Genomic DNA, 23,051 nt, shown 5'->3' with positions numbered 1-23,051 from the left:
CGCGCTGCCCAATGGGCACAGGGAGGCGACCGCGGTGACATCACACCTGACCAAACAGCGCCCGCGAAGGGCGGGGCGAGCGGCGGGGCGGAGGCGCCCCGGCTGCAGGGGCCAATGGGAAGTAAGGCAGCGCCGCGCGAGGGCGCCTCCGGCCCCGCCCTCTCCGCCTCTTCCCGGGAGCCGGGACTGGGCTCCGGCGCAACCCCCCGGGGCTGCGGGGCTCTGCCGCGGGAGCGCCCCGCACCGCGGCACCGAGCGAGCACGGCGGCGGGGAGATGCCGGGGCGAAGAGGGGCCCATCCCCGGGCAAAAGGACCGGAACAGCCCGCGGAGAGGCAAATGGATCCCGCGGTGCCGCCACCGGAAGCCCGAGGTGCCCTTGGGTCCGGGCCGCGCGGAGGGGGACAGGGGACGGCACGTCGCTTAGAGCAGCCGGCACGTTGACAAAAATGCCACCGTGGGCTCCGGGGACGCCCCTCACAGCGCCAGCCCCCCCTCCCCTGCCAACCCCGCCACCGGAGCGGGCAGCACGACCCACCGCAGGATGGCGGATTGAAACACCCAGGACTCCCTCGGGCTGCAGAGAAATACATTTAAATGAACTACAGATTAAAGTGGTGGCGGAAGGGGAGGGGGGATTAAAAAAAAAAAAAAAATCACAGTTTAACTTTTTCTCCTACGAAAAAGAGCGGGAATATGAGGGAAGCACAGCCCGGGGGCTCCACGCCCTTTACAGCGCTGCTCCTCGATGGGCCAAGGGCTTCCCAGGCAGCACCTGGGGTGGGCCCAGCTGCCAGACACCTCTGAGCCAGCCCCAGGGGGGTCGGTGTGATCCCGAGGGGAATCTCGCTGCCCAGGCAGCCCCCAGACAAGACCTGGGAACGGAAGAGGCAGCCAGGGAGGCAGCTGAACCGGCCGGTGCACAGGGGAGCTGCTCTGCAGCCCCAGTCCGGCCGAGGTTTGGTCCATCCCAGCAGCTTGGCTCCCGCACACAGAGGCAGGGCTGGGCTGCGCCACCTCCCAGCTCTGCGCTGGCCCAAGAAGAAAGCCCACAGGCAAGGAGCACTGGAGCAAAGAGCTGTCACCATCTCTCCCGGAGGCACCAGCCTTTGGAGAAGCGTGCAACCTGCTCACACGGGTGGGTGCTCACCCTCTGACCCCTGCCAGGGTCCCCTGGAGCTGAGCCCACCCACTCTGCAGGAACTCTGTACCCAAATACCCCTGGCTTCGTGTCAAGGGGGTGAGGGCTCCCCACCCTCGTTTGGGAGGCTCAGGGGCTTTTTAGGACTTATTGAAAGCTGCCAGAACGGCCCAGATCATCTCCGTGCCCCTGGCTTTGGCAGCTTCCACCTCGGGGTCCATATCAAGGAGTTCCTTGGTCCTGTTCATTGCCACATCGTACTTGTCGTCTGCCAGGCTGGCAAACACGTTCTCCAGCACGTCTGAGGAGTGGGCCAGCACCAGGAGAGCCAGACTCCTGCGGTCCATGCGGTGGGGGTCGTTCACCCACCGCTCCAGCATGCTCTCCTGGAGCTTCTTCACCAAACGCTGCTTCTCAGTGGCATTGCTGACAGGGTGGGTGGTCATGTCAAAGAGCAGGAAGTTCTGCTTCTCTGTGGTGAGGATCCCCTTCTCCACCAGTGCCTTGGCGATGCGCTCGCGCACATTCCTCAGCTGGTACTGCAGCTTGAAGGGGTTCCAGGTTTCCCCTGCAGGAGAGGAGAAGCCGTTCAATGCTGGGACAGTCACAGCTTTGCCACCCAACCCCAATACCCAGGCTGCTTCCAGCCCAGGACCATCTGTGCTTGCACAGATACCAGTCCCTGCTACAAGAACCCTCTTCCTCCCTTTGGTCTGACTCTGACCTGCTTCTCCCACCAGTCCGAGCTGGCAAAACTCCCAGTGGCCACAGGGCACAGCAGCCTGGGGCAGAGCCCTTTGGAAAGCCCCTTCTACCCAGGACTTTGGACTCCAGACTTGGTGAAGACTTAGCATTAAAAAAGAGGCAATGAGGAGCAAGGTCCAAGTCTTCCACCGAGCTCTCAACAAAAGAGACCTAGAAAACTATTCTCTGCCCCCACATTCAGCCTTCCTCTGTTCTGCTGTCAGTATTCTGCCCACCTCCAGTGAACCAAGGGGATGGCCAAGCTGTGGAGAGGGGACAGAAAACAAGGACAGGCCCAGAGGGAGCTGGGGAGATGGCATCTCTAACTGGCCTTACCAGTGAGCAGCTCTATCCAGGTCTGCACCGTTTCTGCAGACTCCGTGGCCTTGATGTGTCGGAGGGTCTCATCCAGCAAGACATCACCAGTCGGCGCATCCGACTTCAGGAGCACCTAGAAGGACAAAGCAGAAGCATGGTGCCGCTCCCTTCCCAAAAAAATTGGGCCAACCCTGGCGTGCAGCTTGACGGGAGTGGACAGAGCCCCAAAGCTTGTTGGGGCCCCAGCCCAGCTCCTGCGCCTTCTTTACCTTCCTCTCCAGCAGCCTCTTCTTCCTCATGGAGAGTGGCTCCAGGCGGATCCGGCCGCGAAGAGCCAGCTCGATAAGGATGCCGCCCCGCAGGCCTGAAGAGATGCAGTCATTCCAGAAGGAGGTGTAGCCCTGGGAAAGAGAGGAGGGATGGAAAGTAGAGAAGAGAGATGGGAAGGGGAGCTCCGCCAAGCCTTCCACCCCTCCCAGGCCTACCCAGGTGACTCTTCCACCTCTCACTAACAGTTCTCCCTCCTCGGCCAAAGGGCTTTCCCCACCAAGTGAAAAGTGCTCAGCAGCCCCGACTAATACCCTCCCCCCTGCAAACACTGAGTAATTCAGGCTGTGCCCTTCCCACTGCACCCGCAACCACCCAGCACACCCCAGCACTGGCCAGGCAGCTGCACCCAACCCCGGATCATAAAATAACAGAGCAAGAATGAGAACGGGCCCTTTGCCCCGACAAGCCCCTGGCCACAGGAGGACATTGCTACTGCTGCACCAGCAATGCGAACTCTGCTCTGTCCTGCCCCAGCACCTGCTGCAGACATGCCTGGGGGAAACAGGAGGCAAAATCTCCTCTTCTCCTTGAAGAACGCTCCCACCAGCTCCAGGCATGCCATGAAAGTAACTAGCTGTACAAAGAAATCGCTCATCAGGCCTGTGAAGAAGAGTCTCCCCACTACCCACAGCACCATTCCACGGGGCACAGCCCCAGGCCCACCACAGGGCACAAGAGCTTGCCCACCCCCTCGCCCACCCTCATTACACTCCCCTCCCTCAAATCCACCGGCACAGCTCTGCGAGGGAAGAGAAGATTTCCAGTCATGGATGAAGGATGGGAAAATACATCCCCTCCTCTCCCGCCAGAGTGGGCACCTCAGGGTGGGGGGGGGCAGCAGTTTGGGTCCCACCAGCAGGGCAGTGCTGGGGCTGCTGGTGACCAGATCTCCTCGGACTTGGCACGTTCCACACCTGGCCTTAAGCCCTGTTCTCCGAGCCCGCCACAGGAGGGGGGTCCTCATTCCAAGAAGCAGGGCGGCAGTCCATGGGTTTCAGGGCAAGCGGGGAGAGGCTCGTCCAGGTGGGCAGTGGGGTTGGGAAAGGGGCAGGCACTGGTGTCCAAGATGGACCCAAGGGAAGGGTGACCCAAACCAGGATGCAAAGTCACAATGTGCTTATTTGCAGGGGGATACCAACACACCACAAATGCCATGGCCTGTTTGTAACTCCCTTTCTGTTGCTCCTTTTCTCGGGGAGGGGGAGGCGGGGAGGAGAGAAAGGGCAGGTCTAAAAGCTGCCAGGAGATGCAGACAAAGCAATCTACCAAGTCCCCTTCCTAAGGAAAAAAAGCTGAGAACATGCAGCCCTCCTGCACGGAAGCTTCTACAGTCCATATGGGTGAACTCTCATCCCCAGCGTTTCTGTTTATACAGTGCATCTGGACGCCGAGTTGGTTGCTCAACTCGCATAGCACAGAGAACAATAAAAGAAAAGAAAATCCTTATTTGCTTTCTTCATTTCCGTGTGAGGAAAGACAAAGCAACCTTTCATCCCTGCCCCGCTGATTTCCGCCCATAGGAGACACACTGGTTTTTGCATGTGCCCTTTAGGAACAAGTTTTCCAGAAAAGGGTGTGGAGGCAACTGAAAGTTTCGATTAACTGGGCTAGAAGGCATGCTACCCCTAGAAAATGTTAAGGCGTATGAAATCAAACAAACTGAAAGCTCCTGGGTTACTTTCAGCTTCTGGAATCAGACTGGTTACAAATGCCAGGCTGGTGTGCAGCCAGTTTCTCCTAGATGGACAGGCTGGTACTTAAAGTAATGAAATTACACGACAAGCTTACTGGACTTGGCTAAAATTGTCTTGTTTTTTTTCCAGGCATCAAACCATGAGTGAACAACAAAGCTGGGAAAACCCAATGCCTGGGAGCCCAGCTCATGGCTACTGCTGCCTCTGATCTTCCTTTGGAGATGGAGGAATGCAGAAGGACAGGATGGAGGAAAAAAAAAAAAAAAAAAAAGAAGGATGACAAGGTGGTTTTTTTCTTATCTGTTGTGTTCTCCTAACTTCCTGGTGGCTGAAGGACCATTCCCAGGAATACATTAACCAAGCCAAGAATGCTAAACAGCCCAGGAAGAAAGCAGACCACACCATGCTCCTAGGCTGCTCTCAAATATTTGCTCCAAAATTATTTGCATGATTTTCTCTTTATAGTCCTGCTGTCTTGTTACTTCCTTTTTGGCTCAGCAAGTCCTAGATCTTATCTGGGATTGTTAAACTACAAGCCTCACACAACCCGCAGCTCTTCCCTGCCAGATCTGTGAGCATGGTCCACGTCAAGAGCCACGGCCTGAGCAGGTCTACATGGGAGCAAGGCACCAGCTCAGACCAACTCAGCACTAGCAGGGCCCTACAGGAAAAAAAAAGCTCAGGAACCTCACAGGGGCTTAATTTCAACACAGAGAAACATGAAGAGAAGGTGGTCCATCTACCACAGCTTTGACAACCACGGTGTCTCCTTTCCTCAGGGTGGGAGACAGGCTCACAGGAAGAGTGCTCCTGGAGCTGAAAAACCCATGTTTGAGGCTCTCCTCTGTCATTATTATCCCAAGAAGCACCTTGGGCAACTGGTTAGCTTCCCCTGGTCTTGATTTCCCCATTTGCTTGACAGGAATAGCAGCATCAGATTCCCCCAAAGAGACCAAGATGATGCACGCACTAGAGACGACAAGGCATGCCAGCAGAGCAGCTCAGAGAACTCAGCACAAGATGTCTTCTCCTTTCCCCATGGCTTGTTCTAGGCAGAGTTGAGAAATGAATTCCTACCAGCTGTAAGCACAAAACAATTCAGTTTGACCAGGGTACCTCTCCAGCAGAGAATAACCCCCTGAAAATAACCGGCTGTGAAGTTCATCCACTGCTGCCCAGGAAAGCCACTAAACCAGCACACATGGGTGAGACGAGCATCCAGCGAAGGGATTCCCATCCAGTCCCACTCCCCTCCCACCTGGAGCTGCACAATGCCATTCCTGCCCAGCTGAGGCAATTACTAGCCTGAACAGAGAGATGCGGCTCCTACCTCCTTTGCCACTGCCCTGTTCACACCCATCCCGCACCTGCTTTCAGCTCCAGCTGCCTTCTTTCGCCTTGCCCTCTTCTCTATAAACCTGCCCCTGCCATTTCTCACATCAATTTTTAGCAAAGTGGAAACTGCTCACAGTGTCCCTGTGCTTCAGCTGATGGTTTTGGACAGGAGAGCGCACTTGATAAATGTCCTTTTCCCTAGCCCATCTGACACACAAGGTGAGACTGCATTTACCCCACATCTTTGACCCCGCCAAAGAACAAATCTGCCTTTGCTCTGCAAATGGCAGTCACACAACACCATCAGGTAGCCCTTGCCTCCAGCCACTTCTTGGAGTCCCCAGGGCAGAGCTGGTGGGACAGCACTTGGAAGCAGTCTCCACAGCTCAGTTTAAGCTGGAGACAAAGGTGGTTGGCACGAAGCAGGCTGGCTTTGTTGAAGGGGATCCAGAGAAACTCGTACAATCCTCGTACGAGCCAAGATCCTCCCCTCCCAGGTACACCAAGGCAGTGCTGCCACCGGCAACGCCTGCCTTACCTCCTTGTCCTTCAGCCCCAGGAGCAACACCTCCTCCATGAGTGTAAGGCGGATGTCTTTGGAGTCGTCAGGATCATCATCATTTACGTCTCTGTCTGTAGCCACATCTTCCTCGCTGTCGGGCTTCTTGTCCGAGTTCCTTCCCGCCTCAGCACGCCGCACTCGGTGCGTCAGCGTCGTCATCTCCCCCCCTGGCTGGGCACATAGAGAACTGAAGTCTGCCCCGTTCCTAAACACAATGGGCTACGCCAGCGTTAAGCCATGAGCCCCAACTCCCAGGGAGGCCTAGTCAAGGACGAGGGACGCTTGTCCCTTCCACCCAAGGGTTTTCGGCTCACCCTTCCCAGGGTGGCCGTACTGGAGTCACTGCCGGGGAGCTGCCGGCGACGCGCCCGAGGAGGTGAGATGGGAGCCGCAGCCGAGTCCCTTCCCCCCAGGGCCTCCGCAGGAGATGAGGCCCCGCACCCGGACGGGACGCGGGACACCGGGCAGCCTCCTCAACCCCTCGCGGTGGCCAAAGAGCCGCAGGGCCGGGTTCGCGCTGCCCACACCCATCCCGACCGGCACCCGACGCCCCGCGCAGCGGCAGCGAGATCCCGCAGCTCCCCGCCGCCAAACGCGCCGGGAGCGGCGCGGCCGTGCCCCCTCGCCCGCCCTTACCGCGCCCGGCGGGTCCCGCCGCCCCTGCCCCGCTCCCGGGGTCGACGCGCGGAAACGCTTCCTGGGGGCGGGGCCGGGCCCGGCCGCTTCCTGCACTCGGGGGGCGGGTAGGGCCCCGCCGAGCACCGCCCGCCCCCCGCCCCCACGGCGCAGAAAGAGGCGGCAGCGCAACGGCAACGGAACTTTAATGCAGCGAGGCTGAAACGACAGTGTAAATACAGGAGTCGAACACGTCCAGAAACTCTCAGCCCCCACTCGCAGGAACAACCTCACACCCCCCTCTCACCTACAGCCCAGCAACAGCAAACAGGCTTTGGTAAGAGCAAATGGCACCAATTAATACTGCAATTAATCATCGTAAGTACATACAGGTTTCTTCATCTCACACCATTAGACACCTGACACAGACGAACACTTCCTTTGTAATTACATCTCATCACAGCTGTACAGAAACTCCCAAGTTTTGGCATCAAATACGTAATTGGAGGGATGAAGGTGCCAAAGCATCAACACCCAATAATTGTCCCAGTAGGAACTGCAAAAAACATAACCCTGCTGCAACTGCCAGTGCTGGGCAAGGCTGTGGAAAGAGCGCCGGGGTCCACACGCCATTGGGAGGAGTCTGGGCTGGGAGCTCCGCAGCTTTGGGACAACCCAGAGGCAGGAGAAAAACTGGGTGGTAGGCAATAAATACAACACGACGGCCACTGGGATTTACACACGGTATCCGTGGGGAAGTGAATCCCCCACATCACATCCTTCTGTCTTCCCTGATGGAATAAGGCCTTCCAAGAACATTAAGTTCCGATTTCTTCAGCTGGGCCTCTTAACAGATCTTCTTTCCTTAAAATACTCCCTATTTTGATCACAAATAGAACAGAAAAGATCCCTAAAAGTTATCTAAGTGTGAACATCCACATTAAACAACAAACTGGAAGAGGTGTGGAGAACTCCATAAACAAACAGGAGGGAGACAGGCATCTAAAACTGCTCCTTTGGCTCACTGATCTTCCTCCTTTTGGGCAGCACATCTTGACTCGATGAGAGCTCAAGCTGATGGACCTGCCGGGGAGAATAAACACGGTGTCACAGCCCAGCCTGCTCCCCACACGAGAACCCCAACTTGGGAAGCACCCACCCCCAATGAGCCACTGCATGATGCAGTGAGAGCTTCGTGTCAAGTGCTGGGCTTGACCCTGCTGTCACCTGGACCCTGCCCAGAGATGCTGAGCCTGGAGTAACATCTGGATGCTGTTTTCTGGCAGAATCAACCCTCCCTGTGCATCACTGCGGGAGGGCAGGGAGCATTTCTGCTGCAATGGCAGCACCCCCAAGGGAACATGAGGAGGGCCGAGCCCCCACAGCAGAGGCAGCATGCCCGGAGTCCGGCTGCCCAAGCAGGAGCCAAAGCTGTGGCCCCTACTGGGACGGCGCAGAGCTGGTGGCATCAGGAATGCCTGGCACAGCAGCACGACCCCATGCCAACGGCCAGGACTCAGCACCACACAGCCTCGCCTTACCAATGGCAATCCACTTCTGACTTCCACACGTGTGAAGACATGACAATTCAGCCTTTAGCTCTGCTTTGCTTTTGATTATTTAAAGCAACAATGTTTTGTTTAAATTCTAGTATTAAGTTGATTAACAAAACCTTTTTTTTGAAAGAAGATAGATATGGGGATAGTGAGCATACAGAATGATACGTTGGGATTTTTTTCACATCAGTGAGTGACAAAAAAATACTGCCTAATGACCCTGGGGTTGGAACTAAAAAAAATTGTTCTGCAGCAAGCAGTACTCCAGAAAAAGACTAATCTACTAGTTCTATATTCTGAATTTAACATCTCCACTTTGTGAATTTGTTGCAAACTCTGATAGCCCTTTTCACATGCAGCTTTCACACACACGTATTTTTACAACACAGACCAATTTCTCTTCTGGATTTCTTTAGAACATTCTGCTGAGGAATGAATTTTGCATGCTCCCAAGCTTTATTTCCACCAGCCTCTACAGAAATAAGGAAACTATTAGTTTAGGAGAAAACTACTGGCAACGTTTGAGCTGTACCTTTTGAATCCTTACACAACCACTGCACTGAAAATTAATAGAGCTTTCCTGAGCAGGGACAGGAAGGTACAACTTAACCTGACACATAATTCCCCCTCCTGACTGTAAACAAAGAGCATGCACTTACTTACTACAACAGCAGTATTCACCCCACAGCTTTTCCTGAGAAGAACCTACCAGTGACTCTGAACATTCACAAGTAAGAGAGATGTTGAGGTCTTGTGAAGGACCCAGAGCCTCCCAAAGCTGAAGCTACCAAACTCAGCTGGGTGGAGGCAGCAGCAACAGACAGGGCCCCAACACCATCCCCAGAGGCCAAATTCTCCCCCAAAGACAACTTCTGCTCCACCTGCACAAGGCTGGAGGAGTTTGCCTCCCTGTAAGTAGCACCAACTAGAAGACTCGTCTGCTGCGACATGACTAAGCAAAGAAATAACGGATTTTTCTTGGTATGAATGAGTCACAGACCCAAGGTTTGAATTTTGGCCTCATGTTTTCCACGTAAAATCACTAGCAAGCATATGGTACACTGGGCTGGGGATCTCTGCTGGTACACACTCCATCAACTATGGATTAAACCAGCGTGGAATTTGGCTAAACGCATTCTCAACAAGATATAAACCAATCCTAATGAATCTTAACCTGTGTTAATTACATCAACACTCAGTTTTTAACTCTGGAACAGATTTTTTTTTTTTTTGACAGTAAGAATCCAAATGTGTTGAATTTAATGGGAATTTTAGAAGTGATGAGAATTTAATTCTGTCAAAATGTATTAAAGCTTAGAGTTTTGTTCACTGGAACAGAAAATGGCTTAAAGATGAAGATAAAATGAAAGAACAGAATTAGAGAAAAAAAACATACTAACAGTGCTGGCCTGAAATAGCTTTCCACTTCTTGTCCTGCTCTCTGACACATTAAGTTCAGATGTCTTACTTGCCAAATGATCAACCTAAAAATAAATAGACTTTAGCTTGTGACAGCAGTAAAAATATATACATATATTAGAGTTTACAGCATGGTTCAGTGCTGCAGTGTGCAAAGAGCTCTGGCTCTGCTCAGCACAGCACTTGAAACAAATACAGGAGTATCCCCATTGAAGTCAACAGCACGATTTACAGCTGAATGTGTCAAAGAGCCCTGATGGATCAAAGCAGCAGTTATTTTTATACACTAAGTCACTAAGTTATACACTAAATCTTAAGGACCCGCATTTGAAGTAGTTCTCCACTGGTGTAATTTAGATTACACCATTTTGCTAGATGCAGGGAATATATCCTGGGTTTTAAGGCTAATAAACCTGCATTTTAAGTTTTAATCAACCTTTAAACAAGTTTTGGTCTCTCAGAATTAGCAGAGAAATTTCTATTAGGCAGAGTGCTTAGCTATGGCAGTTTATAAACATGGAAATTACGTTCCCAATTCTTAGTAACAGTCAGACCATCTGTTTGGTTTGAAAACTGTATGACAGAGGAACAGCCTTTGTTGCTTTTGATTGCTTTAGAATATTAAGTGCTTTTGTAAAAGACCAGAAAGTAAAACGTAAAGGCATTTTATTCCTAAAAATACTGACTGTGGTGAATAAACCTTTACCAGATTACCTATTAGTCACTCAAAGTAGTAAAGAAGATTCACAAAAGCTCTAGTAAAAGTTTAAGACCACAGAATGCAGTTTTCATACCTGAGGATTAGAAACATACAGATTCCGGTTCCCTCCAGCCTTCATAACTTCATCTTCTTTGCAAGTTAAATTTGGCTCTATAAAAGAGTTGTTAAATAATGAAGCACACTGCTGATAACACACTAACAGCCCCTTATCACTGATGTTTTGCCACAAGGAACACCCTATAAATGCAGGGAACAGGTGCTTCAAAAGGGCTCTAATTCTCTACATGCAAGCAAGTCTTTAACTCTGCCAAGCACTACACTCTCTTACATCCTTCATTTAGTGACTTCCTACCACGTCTTCCTGTCACAGGCACACAAGAGATGCTTATGCTAAGTAGTACAGATTTACACAATCTTTGGAGGAGTGGGTTTGACCCCCAAACTTGTTCATACACTGTACCACTACAGGCTCATCTACACTGGTATTTGCTTCCAAGTAAAAAGCCTCATGAGCCCATTTTGTGCTGCCGAACGGGCACAGAGCACTGCAGGACCACTCTGGCCCAGCCTCTGCCTACTCTGAGCCCACCACGAGCAGGCGGCTTCCATTCTGTAACCAGCCACGCTCAGGCCAGCAGCTCTAGCTGCAGGAACAGGCCAGGGAGCAGAAAGCACTAGAGAGTGGTGGTGTTCTTTCTAATCCATGACAGATTTTTTCTAGGATACAGATATAAGCATGAACTGGTTAAAGATGAAGAACTTCAGGGTGACAAATGCCTTTTCCTATGTCTTGTAGTTCCTATAAATAAAATGTTACACTAACTCCTTAGGACAAGGCATTTTTGCCTGGTTTTGGAACTTCTATGAATTTCCAAAAGCACCCGACATAGCTTTATGTGGTTATTCTAGTTCTGCAGCCTAATAGTATGGTCAAGCTAGAAATGCTGATCTACACATGCTGTTTCCTACACGCTCCTGTTATTATTTTGAACAGCATAGAAATGTTAGCTATTTTTGCAAAGTTCCACATTTTATTTCTGAAAAGAACAACAACATTAATGCCACTATTTAAATACACAGCACAACCTGTTCAGTGTTGGGCTTGAATGACAGGAGACTCCAGCCCATTTTAAAAAAATAAAATCCAGGCTCAACTTGCTTTGTCCAACTGCATCCATAAGCACTCGGGCACCACAGCAGCCCCAAGAAGCTGGTAGACTTCTTCAGGTTGGGAGGACCAAAAGCCTCCACACTGACACTTTGCTGCTTTTACAGTTACATGGAAAGCAACATGTCTAGAAGTTTTTAATGGAAAATTGGTGTTTCTGAAGTTGGCAGAACCAAAGTCATATTTCAAAGCAGATGCAGCTTCAGGGGAATGCATTAAGAACAATGAACAGACCAAGCAGCAGCACTAACAGGCACTTTAGGAGTGCTACATATTAGTCATCTCCACAGAAGCCTCTACCTCTGCTACAGAAAAGGATCATTTTACATTGGCTTCTTATCCAAATAAAAGTTTTCCCCCCCATTCCGATTTGGTTCAAAAATTTGGGTTTTTTACTTCAGTCCTGAGAATTGTGTTCCTTTAGGTACCCTATTTTACATCAGCATACGAGAGCACTTCTGAGCATACTCATCTACATAATCTCTACTTAATCTTCTTTGGAAGTGGGCACTTATTTGCTCTTTTGATCTTTCTTTGCTATGTTTGAAATGCTTTACGTACAGCAAATGTCTGGATGCTTCCTATAATAGCCTCTCCAACACGAGTAGATCAACACACAGCAATGCATTCTTTAGTTTGTGTGGTAGCAAAGTTCAGCCTTTGAACTCCTGGGCTATCTTGGGGAATACAAAGGCAAATCATCTTCTACTTTTCCTCCTAGTTGCTCTAAAATCTTAAACCGGAGCAAGCTTCTGCTCACAGAGATCCCCACGGACAGAGTTTGCTGTCTCACATTTTGAACTGGAGACAGTCTGGGTCCACATCTGGGAGCACTGATTAAAAAGCAAATCAGTGGAGAGCTTTCAGGGCACATCTCTGGTAGCAGCTGTGGTCAGGCTGGTGTAGCCAGGACAGTTCTTTTATTGGCACTTCTGCAGAGATTACAGGAAGCAAAAAGCACAGAAACTATTTATGAAGGCTAAAAAAAAAAAAAAAAAAAAAATCCAACAAAGCATGTGCTGCTGTTTTTCATCAGAAAGGATGAGCAGGTACTTCCTGATGTCCTGCATAGTGGGAAGGGCATAATTGTTTATTTGATAACAAAAGAGAAGTCAGACTTGTTTCAGGTGTGAAGAGTCCTCAGAGTGCTTCCAAAACTTAAGACTTCATTTATAGTCTCTGCAGACCTCTCAGGTCAATTGCTTATTGAAGTTGTTATATGCAACTTTTTTTTATTTAAAAGTAAATGGTTTTGGTACCTTCTTGAGAACTGCTGCCTTACAGGCTTCCACCTGAAATTTGCTTTTTGTTGCTACTCACATTGTTTGCAGTTTTACACTGCCAGGTTTCATGGTGTTAGGATTTTACTTGGGGAAACTTGGTTCACTGAGATTCATACTAACAAAAATGCTGTGCTGAAACTTGTACCTATTGAAACTAAAGTTAAAAGTTCACTTGCAATTATCAAAATGTTCCATGTATGCAGTAAGCTGTGAAAGCAAGCAGCTGGAAAAGGCACTAAAATAGCCAGCAGCACAGCATAATCATACCATCATTCATAAAACAAACATACTTTGAGATGAAGTTACTGATTGTATCAGGAAAAGCAAGCCACAGTAATGAACAACTTCCACTGCACCTCTGAATGACATGCATCATATGGATAGGGATTTTTACATGGACATCATTCAGTCCACCACAACATAAAAACTCAGAATTCTGTACAAAAGCCCCAGTGGTCTCAATTTCCCCACAACCACACAGACTGAAGCATGTATGGATTGCAGAATCATGGTCCTGCTGTGGTCAGAGCTTAAGGAAAAAGGTTTAGCAGAAATACCACTTAGCAAACTTATTTAGTGGCTGAAGTTGCAAGGATACAGTCCAAACAGCTGTGATTTAAACAAAAATAGACCTGGACCATTTTCTGAATGGAGAATTCTGCTTCTCTTGTCTGCAATAATGAGTTCAAGAGGCCAACACCTCTGCAAGCTTTATGCGGAAATTAAATATATTAGTAAAAACATAGTAACAACAACAACAGAAAAATGAAAGCACGAGATTTACTCCTAAATATATAGCCCATTAAATTTTGTTTATCTGATAAAATGGAACAGAAGAGCAGAATTTTAGAACAGAAACATGAAAACATGCATTCACTAATCAAGTGCTTCACAGAACAAAGCCATGAGAGAAAAAAAAAAAGGCAGATAATCATAACTGTCTGGGTTGGAAGGGACCTTCAAGATCATGTAGTCCAACCATCAACCTAACTCTGATGAACAAACAAACCAACCAACCATCACTAAACCTGTCACTAAGCACTATGTCAACCCATCTTTTGAATACCTCCAGGGATTGTGCCTCAACCACTTCCCTGGGCAGCCCATTCCAAGGCTTAATAACCCTTTCTGTGTAAAAATTTTTCCTAATATCCAATCTGAACCTCCCCTGGCGCAACTTGAGGCCACTTCCTCTTGTCCTATTGCCTGTGACTTGGGAGAAGAGACCGACCCCCCCTGGCTACACCCCCCTTTCAGGGAGTTGTAGAGAGCGAGAAGGTCTCCCCTCAGCCTCCTTTTCTCCAGGCTGAACACCCCCAGCTCCCTCAGCCGCTCCTCATAGGACTTATTCTCCAGACCCTTCACCAGCTTTGTTGCCCTTCTCTTCGCTCCACCACCTCAGTGTCTTTTTTTTTTGGTGAGGGGCCCAAAACTGGACACAGCCCTCGAGGTGGGGCCTCACCAGTGCCAAGTACAGGGGGACGATCACCTCCTGAGTCCTACTCACCACACTGTTCCTGACACAGGCCAGGATGCTGTTGGCCTTCTTGGCCACCTGGGCACGCTGCTGGCTCATCATGTTCAGCCGACAGTCAATCAACACCCCCAGGTCCTTCTCTGCCAGGGAGCTCCAGCCACTCTGCCCCGAGCCTGTAGCGCTGCAGGGGGTTGGTGTCACTGAAGTGCAGGACCCAGCACTTAGCCTTATTGAACCTCATCCCATTGGCCTCAGCCCATGGATCCAGCCTGTCCAGATCCCTCTGCAGAGCCTTTCTACCCTCAAGCAAGTCAACACTCCCACCCAACTTGGTGTCATCTGCAAACTGACTGAGGGTGTACTCAATCCCCTCCTCCAGATCATTGCTAAAGATCTTAAAGACAACCAGCCTCAATACCGAGCCCTGTGGGACACCACTCGTGACCGGCCACCAACTGGATTTAACTCCATTCACCACCACCCTCTGGGCCTGGCCCTCCAGCCAGTTTTTAACCCCGCGCAGAGTACTCCCATCCAAGCCATGGGCATAGTGATGTATGTGAAGAAAACAAAATGTAAATTTGGATATAGTGGTCTACGCCAGAAAATTAAGTTTTTTGTTTTAATAACGTCAGAAGAGAGAGGCACAAACTGAAGAAACTTGAAAACATACAGAAATGTTACCTTGAGCATCTGAAATATTTACATTATTCCTATCTTCCACTTTATTATCCAAAACAGGATCTTCCTAGGTTGAGAAACAGGTCTATCAATTAATTGCAGACAAATAAGGAAGCAGGTTCGTACTCAGATGCTTAGTGATAGAGCTTATTAGATGGATTCTCAGTGGAACAAATGATATTGAAATGATGGAATCTGACATGGAACATACAGACTAGCTCAGTATTACTTAATTATTAATGCAAGCACACATTTAATTCAACAACCAAGAAAAACATTGTAAAAAAATACTAAAATTTTAACAACAGATATTGAAAAAAATACTATCAGTGCATTACTTACTGCCTTCCTTTTGCTTATGAAACAGCTAGAGGCATACACAGATTTAGGAAGGCCCAGTGGTTTATTTCCATCTCATCACCCACAGGCCACCCTAGCAATGCTAATTGCAGGGAGAGGCCAAAAGCCCTGAAGCTCCACTTCCTTTTCACTTATGGACACTATAGATTAGCACACATATTTGCACATTCTAACATGACTACAGGAGTTTGCTGCCTGCCTCAGCTGACCCCAGAAATATATGCCTCCAATTGCTGAAGCCTGCCCAAGCATAGTCCCAAGAGCCACCTCAGGCACTCACATCTGTCATGCACTCATGCCTTCAGCAAGTTTCACTTGGTGCCTTCTTCTAGGCAGATTTCCCCAGGGAAAAAACCCCAATACAGAATTGAGCTTGTTTTAACTTTAGCTGTGCCATCACTAGCTATATGTATACTGCTGTACAAGAAGATTCCAGAGTAAACTTATTGCCAGTCAATATTGTCTGGCTGCAGCAGCTCCCTTGGGACTGGAACAGGAGAGGTCCAGGGAGGTTTCACCTGTGTCCTGTGCATGGAGCTGAACACATGGTACCTGTACCCACAGCACAAAGCTGCCCCTTGGCTCCTCTCTACTCTCACAGAGACACAACTACCAACAACACTGCTGCCGACAGGCAATATGCCAATGCACTTGTTCAATATTGCTTTAACAGTGACAGATTGCTAACCGGAGCAGTAAAATTAAAGTAAAAATGTATTGAAGGCATATTGTCTTGCTTGAATATATCTGGAAACACAGAGGGGTTTTATTAATGTTGTAGCAAGATACGCAATAAAACCATTAATGGCTTTTTTCTAAAGTATAAATAAAAAAATTCAACGAGCTACATAAAGCATCTGCACTCTTACATTCATGTTCTGGTTCTCCTCTTCATCATCTCTATCCACTCTGAGCATCTGGAGAGGCACATTAGTCTCTCCACTCTTTAGGATGCTTTTATCAACATTTTCCATTCGTTGTTTTTCAGTTGTAACTTTAACTTTCAGCATATGAAACGGTGTTGGCACTTCACCCACATTCAGATACATAGGCTCCCCCTCAAATATCACTCCCTCACATTCACCCTCTTTAAAACCAGGCGGTTGGTAATCAGATGGTGTAACTGCAGAAAAGAGTTCATTAAATGCATTAGAATTAAACACGTTCTTGTAAAATTAATTTTAACTTGTGGGGCAAAAAGACTCTTTTCCCCTTTAAATACAAAGTGCTACTCCAAAAAATTGTGTGTGTGGACAGGTGTAATAAATATTCAACTTGTACTAAACAAAGTTCCTTTTCCCTTACACAACAGGTAAAACCCAGTTAAAGCTATCTGAAGCAGTTTAAACATGCAGAGAGATGAGCTAGGAGCTCTGATTTTTCATTATAAAGCAATAATACATCCTGAAAGCAGAGCTAGACATTTAAATAGTCATCCAAACTAGAGCTAGTCTGGCAAATGTTACATCCTAGCATTTTCAGGAAAACTCAATTTTTTTAAAAACACACTGAAATTCTTGCTCCAAAGACAGTGACAAGACTCTGTTCCCACAGTGAGATCAAGTCTGTTCCCCTTGGATTTTAGAAATTTGTGAGAAACAGACACATGCAAAATAACATCATTTAACAAGTCCCAGCAACCATAAAGATTATACATTAAAAGATTTCTTTGAATTGTTTGCCAATATCTGAAATCAAGGCAATACAGAAATACTACCTTCATCATAATAAAACAGCTTCATAGTCAGGCAAACATCATTCGGTAATGGACTCAGGTTTTGCATCAGAACATAAATCTTGCGAATCAGGAGAATACTTGCTTTCTTGGTGTCTGCACAGGTGACAGTGGAATCGTTCCTTTTATTCTTACTGAAAATAGACAAAGTATTCAGATTTACTTTTTTATATGCAGAGTAATTGTTTCTAGTACTAAGATACATGACTGTTCAGCAGACTCTATACGTGTCAGAAGCAGACATCACATTTATTGCCTAAGGTCTGAGGTTGCAACCACTGCAATTCCTAATACTGTCCAAGTGACCTGCACGCTTGCTGCCCCTTGGAAGATCAAAGTCTGAGCCAGGGACAGCGAAAGCATTATGGATCAGCAGCAGTGACCAGTTGCTGTATTTTACATTACACAACACTTAAAAGACACCCATTCTGACAGAAAGGAAAGAGCAGGTACTTTCAAAAGCCCCAACTCTGCAAAGTCTTACATACTTGCTTTGCCTTAAATAAAACAAGACTTTGACAGGAATGGTTACTGATAAGACACTGCATGCCTAAGTGACTCTTGGCATCCAGCTCCAACATTTCCATGCTCCTGTTCTACCAGCAGTTGACCCAAACCCTACCTTACTGCCACTAAAAATGCTTTCCCCTCTACTTCCCTGCTCCTCACAGCCACACAGCTTAGAGAGGCCCCCGAGGACCTGAAGAGCCAGCACAAGGCAAACAACTGTGAGATTGAGTAGCCCTGTCTTTTGGAAGCACACCCTTAACTGTGATGGTTTCAAACATCTGGTCCCCCTGCAGATGGCCATCCCCTTCCCTGCAGGGTGTCAAGAGAAGCAGGCTCATGTCTTCTATTTTCAAATTAGTCTGGCATGAACTTACACTAATACACTAAGGTAACCTGGTGTGGCTGAGAGCGACATCCCCTTCCATCAGTGTTTTTTACTTAACTAAACTCAGCCCAAAGGACCGAGGTCTGCAGCACTGCAGCCTTTTTTTTTTTTTCCTTAGTTTTAAAAGCATTTTATGCAGGAGGCAAGCTGGTGAGGTGAAAGCTTACTTGCCTTAAAATAAGCCATTTTCTTGCAGCTGTGACTGACCAATAAACCTCTACAATGGAAAAAGGCTCTGCAGCAATGAGCAAGAGCAATGTGCCCGTGAAGCTCAGGCAATAACACAGGGTATCATTGACCACAACTGTTGCAAAGAAAGCTGACTTTATCTCAACACACAGGGGACCTGAGCACAGCCTTCATTTTAGATGAACAGCTATTCAGTTTATTCAGTTGAGTGGATCAACTAGTGGTGTAAATGTTTCTCTCTGCATTCATTAAAAGTGTGTGAATGCCTCCTTGAGTTAGCCAGACCAGCATGGGAGAAGGGAATATGTGGCTCAGTCCAAAAACTGTAAGAACTAATAAGAAAAGAACTCCAAAGAGAACAGTGTGCTGGAGCTGGCTTCAACCCATGTATTCCTTCCCTGTGACTGGGGATGCCCAGCGTCATGATGGTGAGCGTATGAGAGACCAGCAATGGGAATCACATTGGTATTGTGACTGAACCGTGTATTGCAATAGCTATGCTTTCCTAAGGATAGCTTACCTTTGTGTTGCTTTTTCAGCATATTTTGTATCATCTCTGCTAAATGAGAAATCCCATGTAGCACCAAGTATCTTCAATCTGATATTAAACATTTCACCCTCCACACCTGGAATATCTTAAAGAACCTGGTCAGAGTATTGGACTCTGACCCTAAGAATCATCTGAGTAGGTATTTAAAAATACAAGCATAATCTGACAAGATGACTCACTGTATTTTAAGTCAAAGCTAATAGCGTATGTTAATAAAATTAGTGGTAAAATCCCAAATTAAAAAAGGAAACACCAAACAGAAATAAATCCAAAGTTTTTACATGCAAGTGTATGCAAATGTACTGTAAAACCCCAGTGCAGAATAAAGTCACAGTGACAGTACCTGCTGAAATCCAGGAGTGGCCCATTGTGGGTGTACTTGAATTTGAAGTGGTAACATTCTGTAATTGTCTGCAAACAAATCCAGTAATTATTAAACTGTCAGCTGTTGAGCAAACTACTACTGCTGCTGCTTCTGTCTAGTAGTCTATCAACCTTGCATTTAAAGAAAATAATGATAGCCCAACTCCTGTCTGATCCACTTACATGCACTGAATAGAGCTTTCTAATGCTGTAACAATTAACAGTATTCATGTGTATAATTGTCATCAAATAAAAATGAAGACCTACAGTATTTTCCAGGAACCACCATGATAAAGTTCTTGAAACATCAGCTTAAGTTTTTAGAATGAAGTATTAATTCAAATTTTAATTATTATGACAGTGTTTCACACACAAACAGAGACGTGATGACACCCAGTGGTTAGTTAAAACATACCGTGCTTTTCACAAAGATGTTCCATAAATTTGTTATGCAGAGCTAGGACAATTCATCTTCATGGGCATTTAACTCTGCAACGACACTTTGGTTTCTTGTACTGGCCTGAGAATAACCTGACTAAATATTCAAAGGCAATTCTGCATGTAGCAATTCTGATTAGCTCTAGTGATTCTCACATTTGATATTTTAAGATGTCTTTTTTTTTGTAATGTGAGTGTTAAGTACTATTGCTTGTATACACATTTCACTATAATTATACTTTCATCCAGTATAATATTGTAGCAGATTTACCTGAGGGTCTTCTGGATGGGTACAGACCTGCATTTTTAAAGTAAAGAGGAAGCAGAGTAAGAACTGTACGTATCTCTAAGCATCTACCTTAAGAAATGTGTACCTTACTTTTCAGATACTTACTGCTAGGACAATCATTCTTAGCTGTCGCAAACATAATTAGAGAAAGAAAAAGAACATTAGATGTGTTCCATAGCCCATTTCCACTTACTAAGCTGTTTTGTTTCTCTAGCTCTGGAAACCAACGTAGACAACTAAGGCCCATTTGAAGAGAAACCTCTTCATACACATAATTCCTCATCTGTTTAAGAAAGGACTTAACTCAACTGGCAGAAGAAAGTTCCTACGTATGCCTGACTTTAAGTGTTTCTAGTTACAAAGAATATTGTCCTGAAATGTCTGCACATCCCACATTGTAGCAAACTGTTTTAACATATTAAAGCACAGCTATTCCCTACCCAGAGAGTCCTGTAACTACTCTGACAGCTAATGAACTTACATAAATGAATGTTTCAATACATTTAAAATAGCTAAATGATATGGAAGACTTACATATTTCTTCTGCAAGGCATCATAGCATCCTAACATCCTGCAAAAGTTAAATAACATTGTCTATCTACTACTAATTTCCATTTGCTTCGCTGCTAAATAAAGTAGTCCCTGAAATGAAATTCTTGTGTTTTGCCCTCTTAATATTATATTACAGCAATAAATAATACTTTGTTGTTCTATGTTCTTAGTAGTACTAATATAAGCAGTAACTATCTTTGTAACACCAAGTCATCCTAACCTCTTTGCAGAATAAGTAAAAATATAATCTGTAAGTAAATTTTTCAGTAAAAACATAATGCAATTGTACCATTTTCAAACACCTTCTTACACATGTATTCATTTATCAGTTTATAAATAAATATATACTTCAGCCAAACACTAACATCTCTGAAGCACAAATGAGTTACCTTATTGTCCTTACTCAGATGTTGCAATTTGCTTTTTATATAACATGCAAACAACAGCCAAATAGTGAATCAAAACTTACCCTAATTTTTTTCTAACATTTCTTTTGCATATAGACAACAAGCAAAAATCGGTTTTGGTGTGCACATGATGCCAAGTTGAGAAAGGCTACTCACCTGTAAACTTCAAACAGGTAGCACACACCTTTCACAAAAAACCCAGGGAGATTTTCCTTGTCAGCATCCACAGGCTGCCACGCCACTGCCCTTGCTAATGTCTGATGCATGAGGGTAAGGTGAAATGCACTCGGCACCACTTCCAGTTCCCTCTACCACAGAGGATCAATTAAGAAATTCCACGTTACAGTAAAGGAAGCCTTTTCCCCACCTCTCTTAGTGACGGCACACACACAAAGAGCAGATGACTTAACTTCACCTTTAACATCAGAACTCAGACCTACATCTCTGAACACCTCAACACCGACAGCCGCTGCAAACCGCCTCTGCTGAAGGCGGCATCCTTCCCAACGCCTCACCTTGTCCTAAAACCGGTAAAAGCATGAAAAGAAAAAAGAAGATGGGCTTTATATGTCTACACATCTACAAAAAAAGTATTTGTATTTAAGGCAAAGGCCTTATTACTCTTTTCTAACCAGCAATGAGAGCAGCCACAAACAAGTCTCACAGTTACTGTGATCAGAAAAAAAATCAAAATAAATACCTCTGGTCCCAAGTGACATATTTGCACTCAACTGTGAATGTACAAGCAGACAGACTGTCCTTTGCAGACATAATTCTGCATCTGGATACAAAGAACAACAGTACCCCTTTCTTATACAAGTCTGAGAGCAAGATCTTTAAATACAAGATACACAACGTTAACATTGCATCTCCTGTTCAACTAGAGGGGGATTACTGGTTAGACCTTTGCATCTATGTGCAGCCTTGAGCACTCACGTACACCCACAGGAAGTAAATGTAAAGTATAATTACTCTGTAAACAAGTATTTATGCTCTACTAAGCACCAAGTTGTAAGTCTTTCTAGAAACACAACTGTACAAGTCAATTACATCTCTATCTAAACACACACGTTATGACTTTTCACTTAAAAAAAAGTATTGTCAACATAGTAAATACCATGCGCTAAAAGCACTGCCTGGCCTCTTGTTCACTCGCAGCAAGTGAACTTTTTCTTTGTAGCTGGAAACAACTAGAAAACTATCTTTCAGAATTGACATGCTATGGAAGTATTCTATACGCACTGTAATTAACATACCATTTCACCAGCTGAGTAGAGCCAGGACAGTTCTTGTCTTCCCGCAGAATTTTGACACAGACATCTCAGAAGAAGAACGTAAACATGGATATTTACTTAGACAGAATGCAACTGCATTGCTACCACAGTGAAGTTAATTAACTAAAAGTATCAAAAAGTGTATCAAAAGCAGACTAAAATTAACCTTACCAACAGGTGTAGGCATAGTTTTAATCGCTGAATTAGCGTCACCACTCTAACAAAATTCAACATTAACCTATTAGTGAAATTTCCATTACAGGCATTGCAAATGGCTATCACCTTTAATTAAGAGGACCAAGCGGCTTGAAAAACACTCATTAACTTCATAACAACCCTACAACAACAGATTTCACAAAGAATCATAAAAACAGCCTGTTACCATCCATGTATCTTGTTCCATAGGCACTTTCAGGAAAGATGCCTCTCAGGTATGTAATGCAGGACACAGCTACTGCCAGGAGCCTCTTCACTAGCATCAGGGATTGCTGTTCAGTAGATATTTTGTTAGGAAATACAACTGCACTCTGCAAGATGGAGAAAGAAAAGAATTAATCTCTGTCCACAACAACAAACCTGTACAGTCTGCCATCTGGTACAATGCCCTTTTAGTGTTTTAATTTCACTGAAAATTATGACTTTTGCCATTTATAACATTAAGCATATCCTAACACTTGGTGTTACCATGTTTTTAGGATACAGCTGATTTCTACCAAGTGCATGAGCACAAAGTTCAGACTTAAACGACTTCAGTATCAAGCATCTTTATGCGTAATTAAATGTTGAATTAGCCTGTAGTTTTCAAGTGAAGAAATATTACAGAGCACCTGGGTACACTATTTCAGCTAAAATTCACTCATTTATCCAATTCAAATAAAACATTCTGCTGAAATACACAAGAAAATCCTACCACACAATTCCTTTGTTTCTGAGCAGTTGCCATTTTGCAGATACTC

General features: G+C 46.2%; 2 protein-coding genes across 2 annotated transcripts; both read right to left on the bottom strand.

Moving 5' to 3' along the window:
• Positions 1-568: 568 nt before the first annotated feature.
• On the bottom strand, positions 569-6,288 carry GOLPH3L (golgi phosphoprotein 3 like). The gene is made up of 4 exons (XM_074164456.1): positions 6,100-6,288; positions 2,472-2,603; positions 2,221-2,335; positions 569-1,708 (listed from the first exon to the last, which is right to left on the bottom strand). Exons 1-4 carry the CDS (start codon positions 6,280-6,282, stop codon positions 1,281-1,283), a joined length of 858 nt encoding a protein of 285 aa, XP_074020557.1. The 5' UTR covers positions 6,283-6,288; the 3' UTR covers positions 569-1,280.
• Positions 6,289-7,622: 1,334 nt separating this feature from the next.
• HORMAD1 (HORMA domain containing 1) lies at positions 7,623-23,051 on the bottom strand. Its single transcript, XM_074164539.1, has 13 exons — positions 23,006-23,051; positions 22,478-22,622; positions 22,078-22,141; positions 20,397-20,433; positions 19,968-19,988; positions 19,845-19,871; positions 19,116-19,183; positions 17,121-17,272; positions 16,273-16,526; positions 15,047-15,110; positions 10,508-10,584; positions 9,695-9,778; positions 7,623-7,821 (listed from the first exon to the last, which is right to left on the bottom strand). Exons 1-13 carry the CDS (start codon positions 23,036-23,038, stop codon positions 7,741-7,743), a joined length of 1,107 nt encoding a protein of 368 aa, XP_074020640.1. The 5' UTR covers positions 23,039-23,051; the 3' UTR covers positions 7,623-7,740.

This window comes from Numenius arquata, chromosome 27 (genome assembly GCF_964106895.1).
Source record: "Numenius arquata chromosome 27, bNumArq3.hap1.1, whole genome shotgun sequence".
Lineage (NCBI taxonomy): Eukaryota > Metazoa > Chordata > Aves > Charadriiformes > Scolopacidae > Numenius > Numenius arquata.
Note: the sequence above shows the minus strand (reverse complement) of the source record. Positions and strands in the feature narration are given on the sequence as shown.

Excerpts from the sequence above, each read along its gene's own strand:
- GOLPH3L (XM_074164456.1), bottom strand. The coding sequence starts at position 6,282 with ATGACGACGCTGACGCACCGAGTGCGGCGTGCTGAGGCGGGAAGGAAC. Across the intron at positions 2,604-6,099 it reads TGGGGCTGAAGGACAAGGAG|GGCTACACCTCCTTCTGGAA; the intron begins GTAAGGCAGGCG and ends TCTCTTTCCCAG. Across the intron at positions 1,709-2,220 it reads CTGGATAGAGCTGCTCACTG|GGGAAACCTGGAACCCCTTC; the intron begins GTAAGGCCAGTT and ends CCTCTCCTGCAG.
- HORMAD1 (XM_074164539.1), bottom strand. The coding sequence starts at position 23,038 with ATGGCAACTGCTCAGAAACAAAGGAATTGTGTG. Across the intron at positions 22,142-22,477 it reads TGGAACAAGATACATGGATG|ATGTCTGTGTCAAAATTCTG; the intron begins GTAACAGGCTGT and ends TCTTCTTCTGAG. Across the intron at positions 9,779-10,507 it reads TGTATGTTTCTAATCCTCAG|GTTGATCATTTGGCAAGTAA; the intron begins GTATGAAAACTG and ends ATTTATTTTTAG.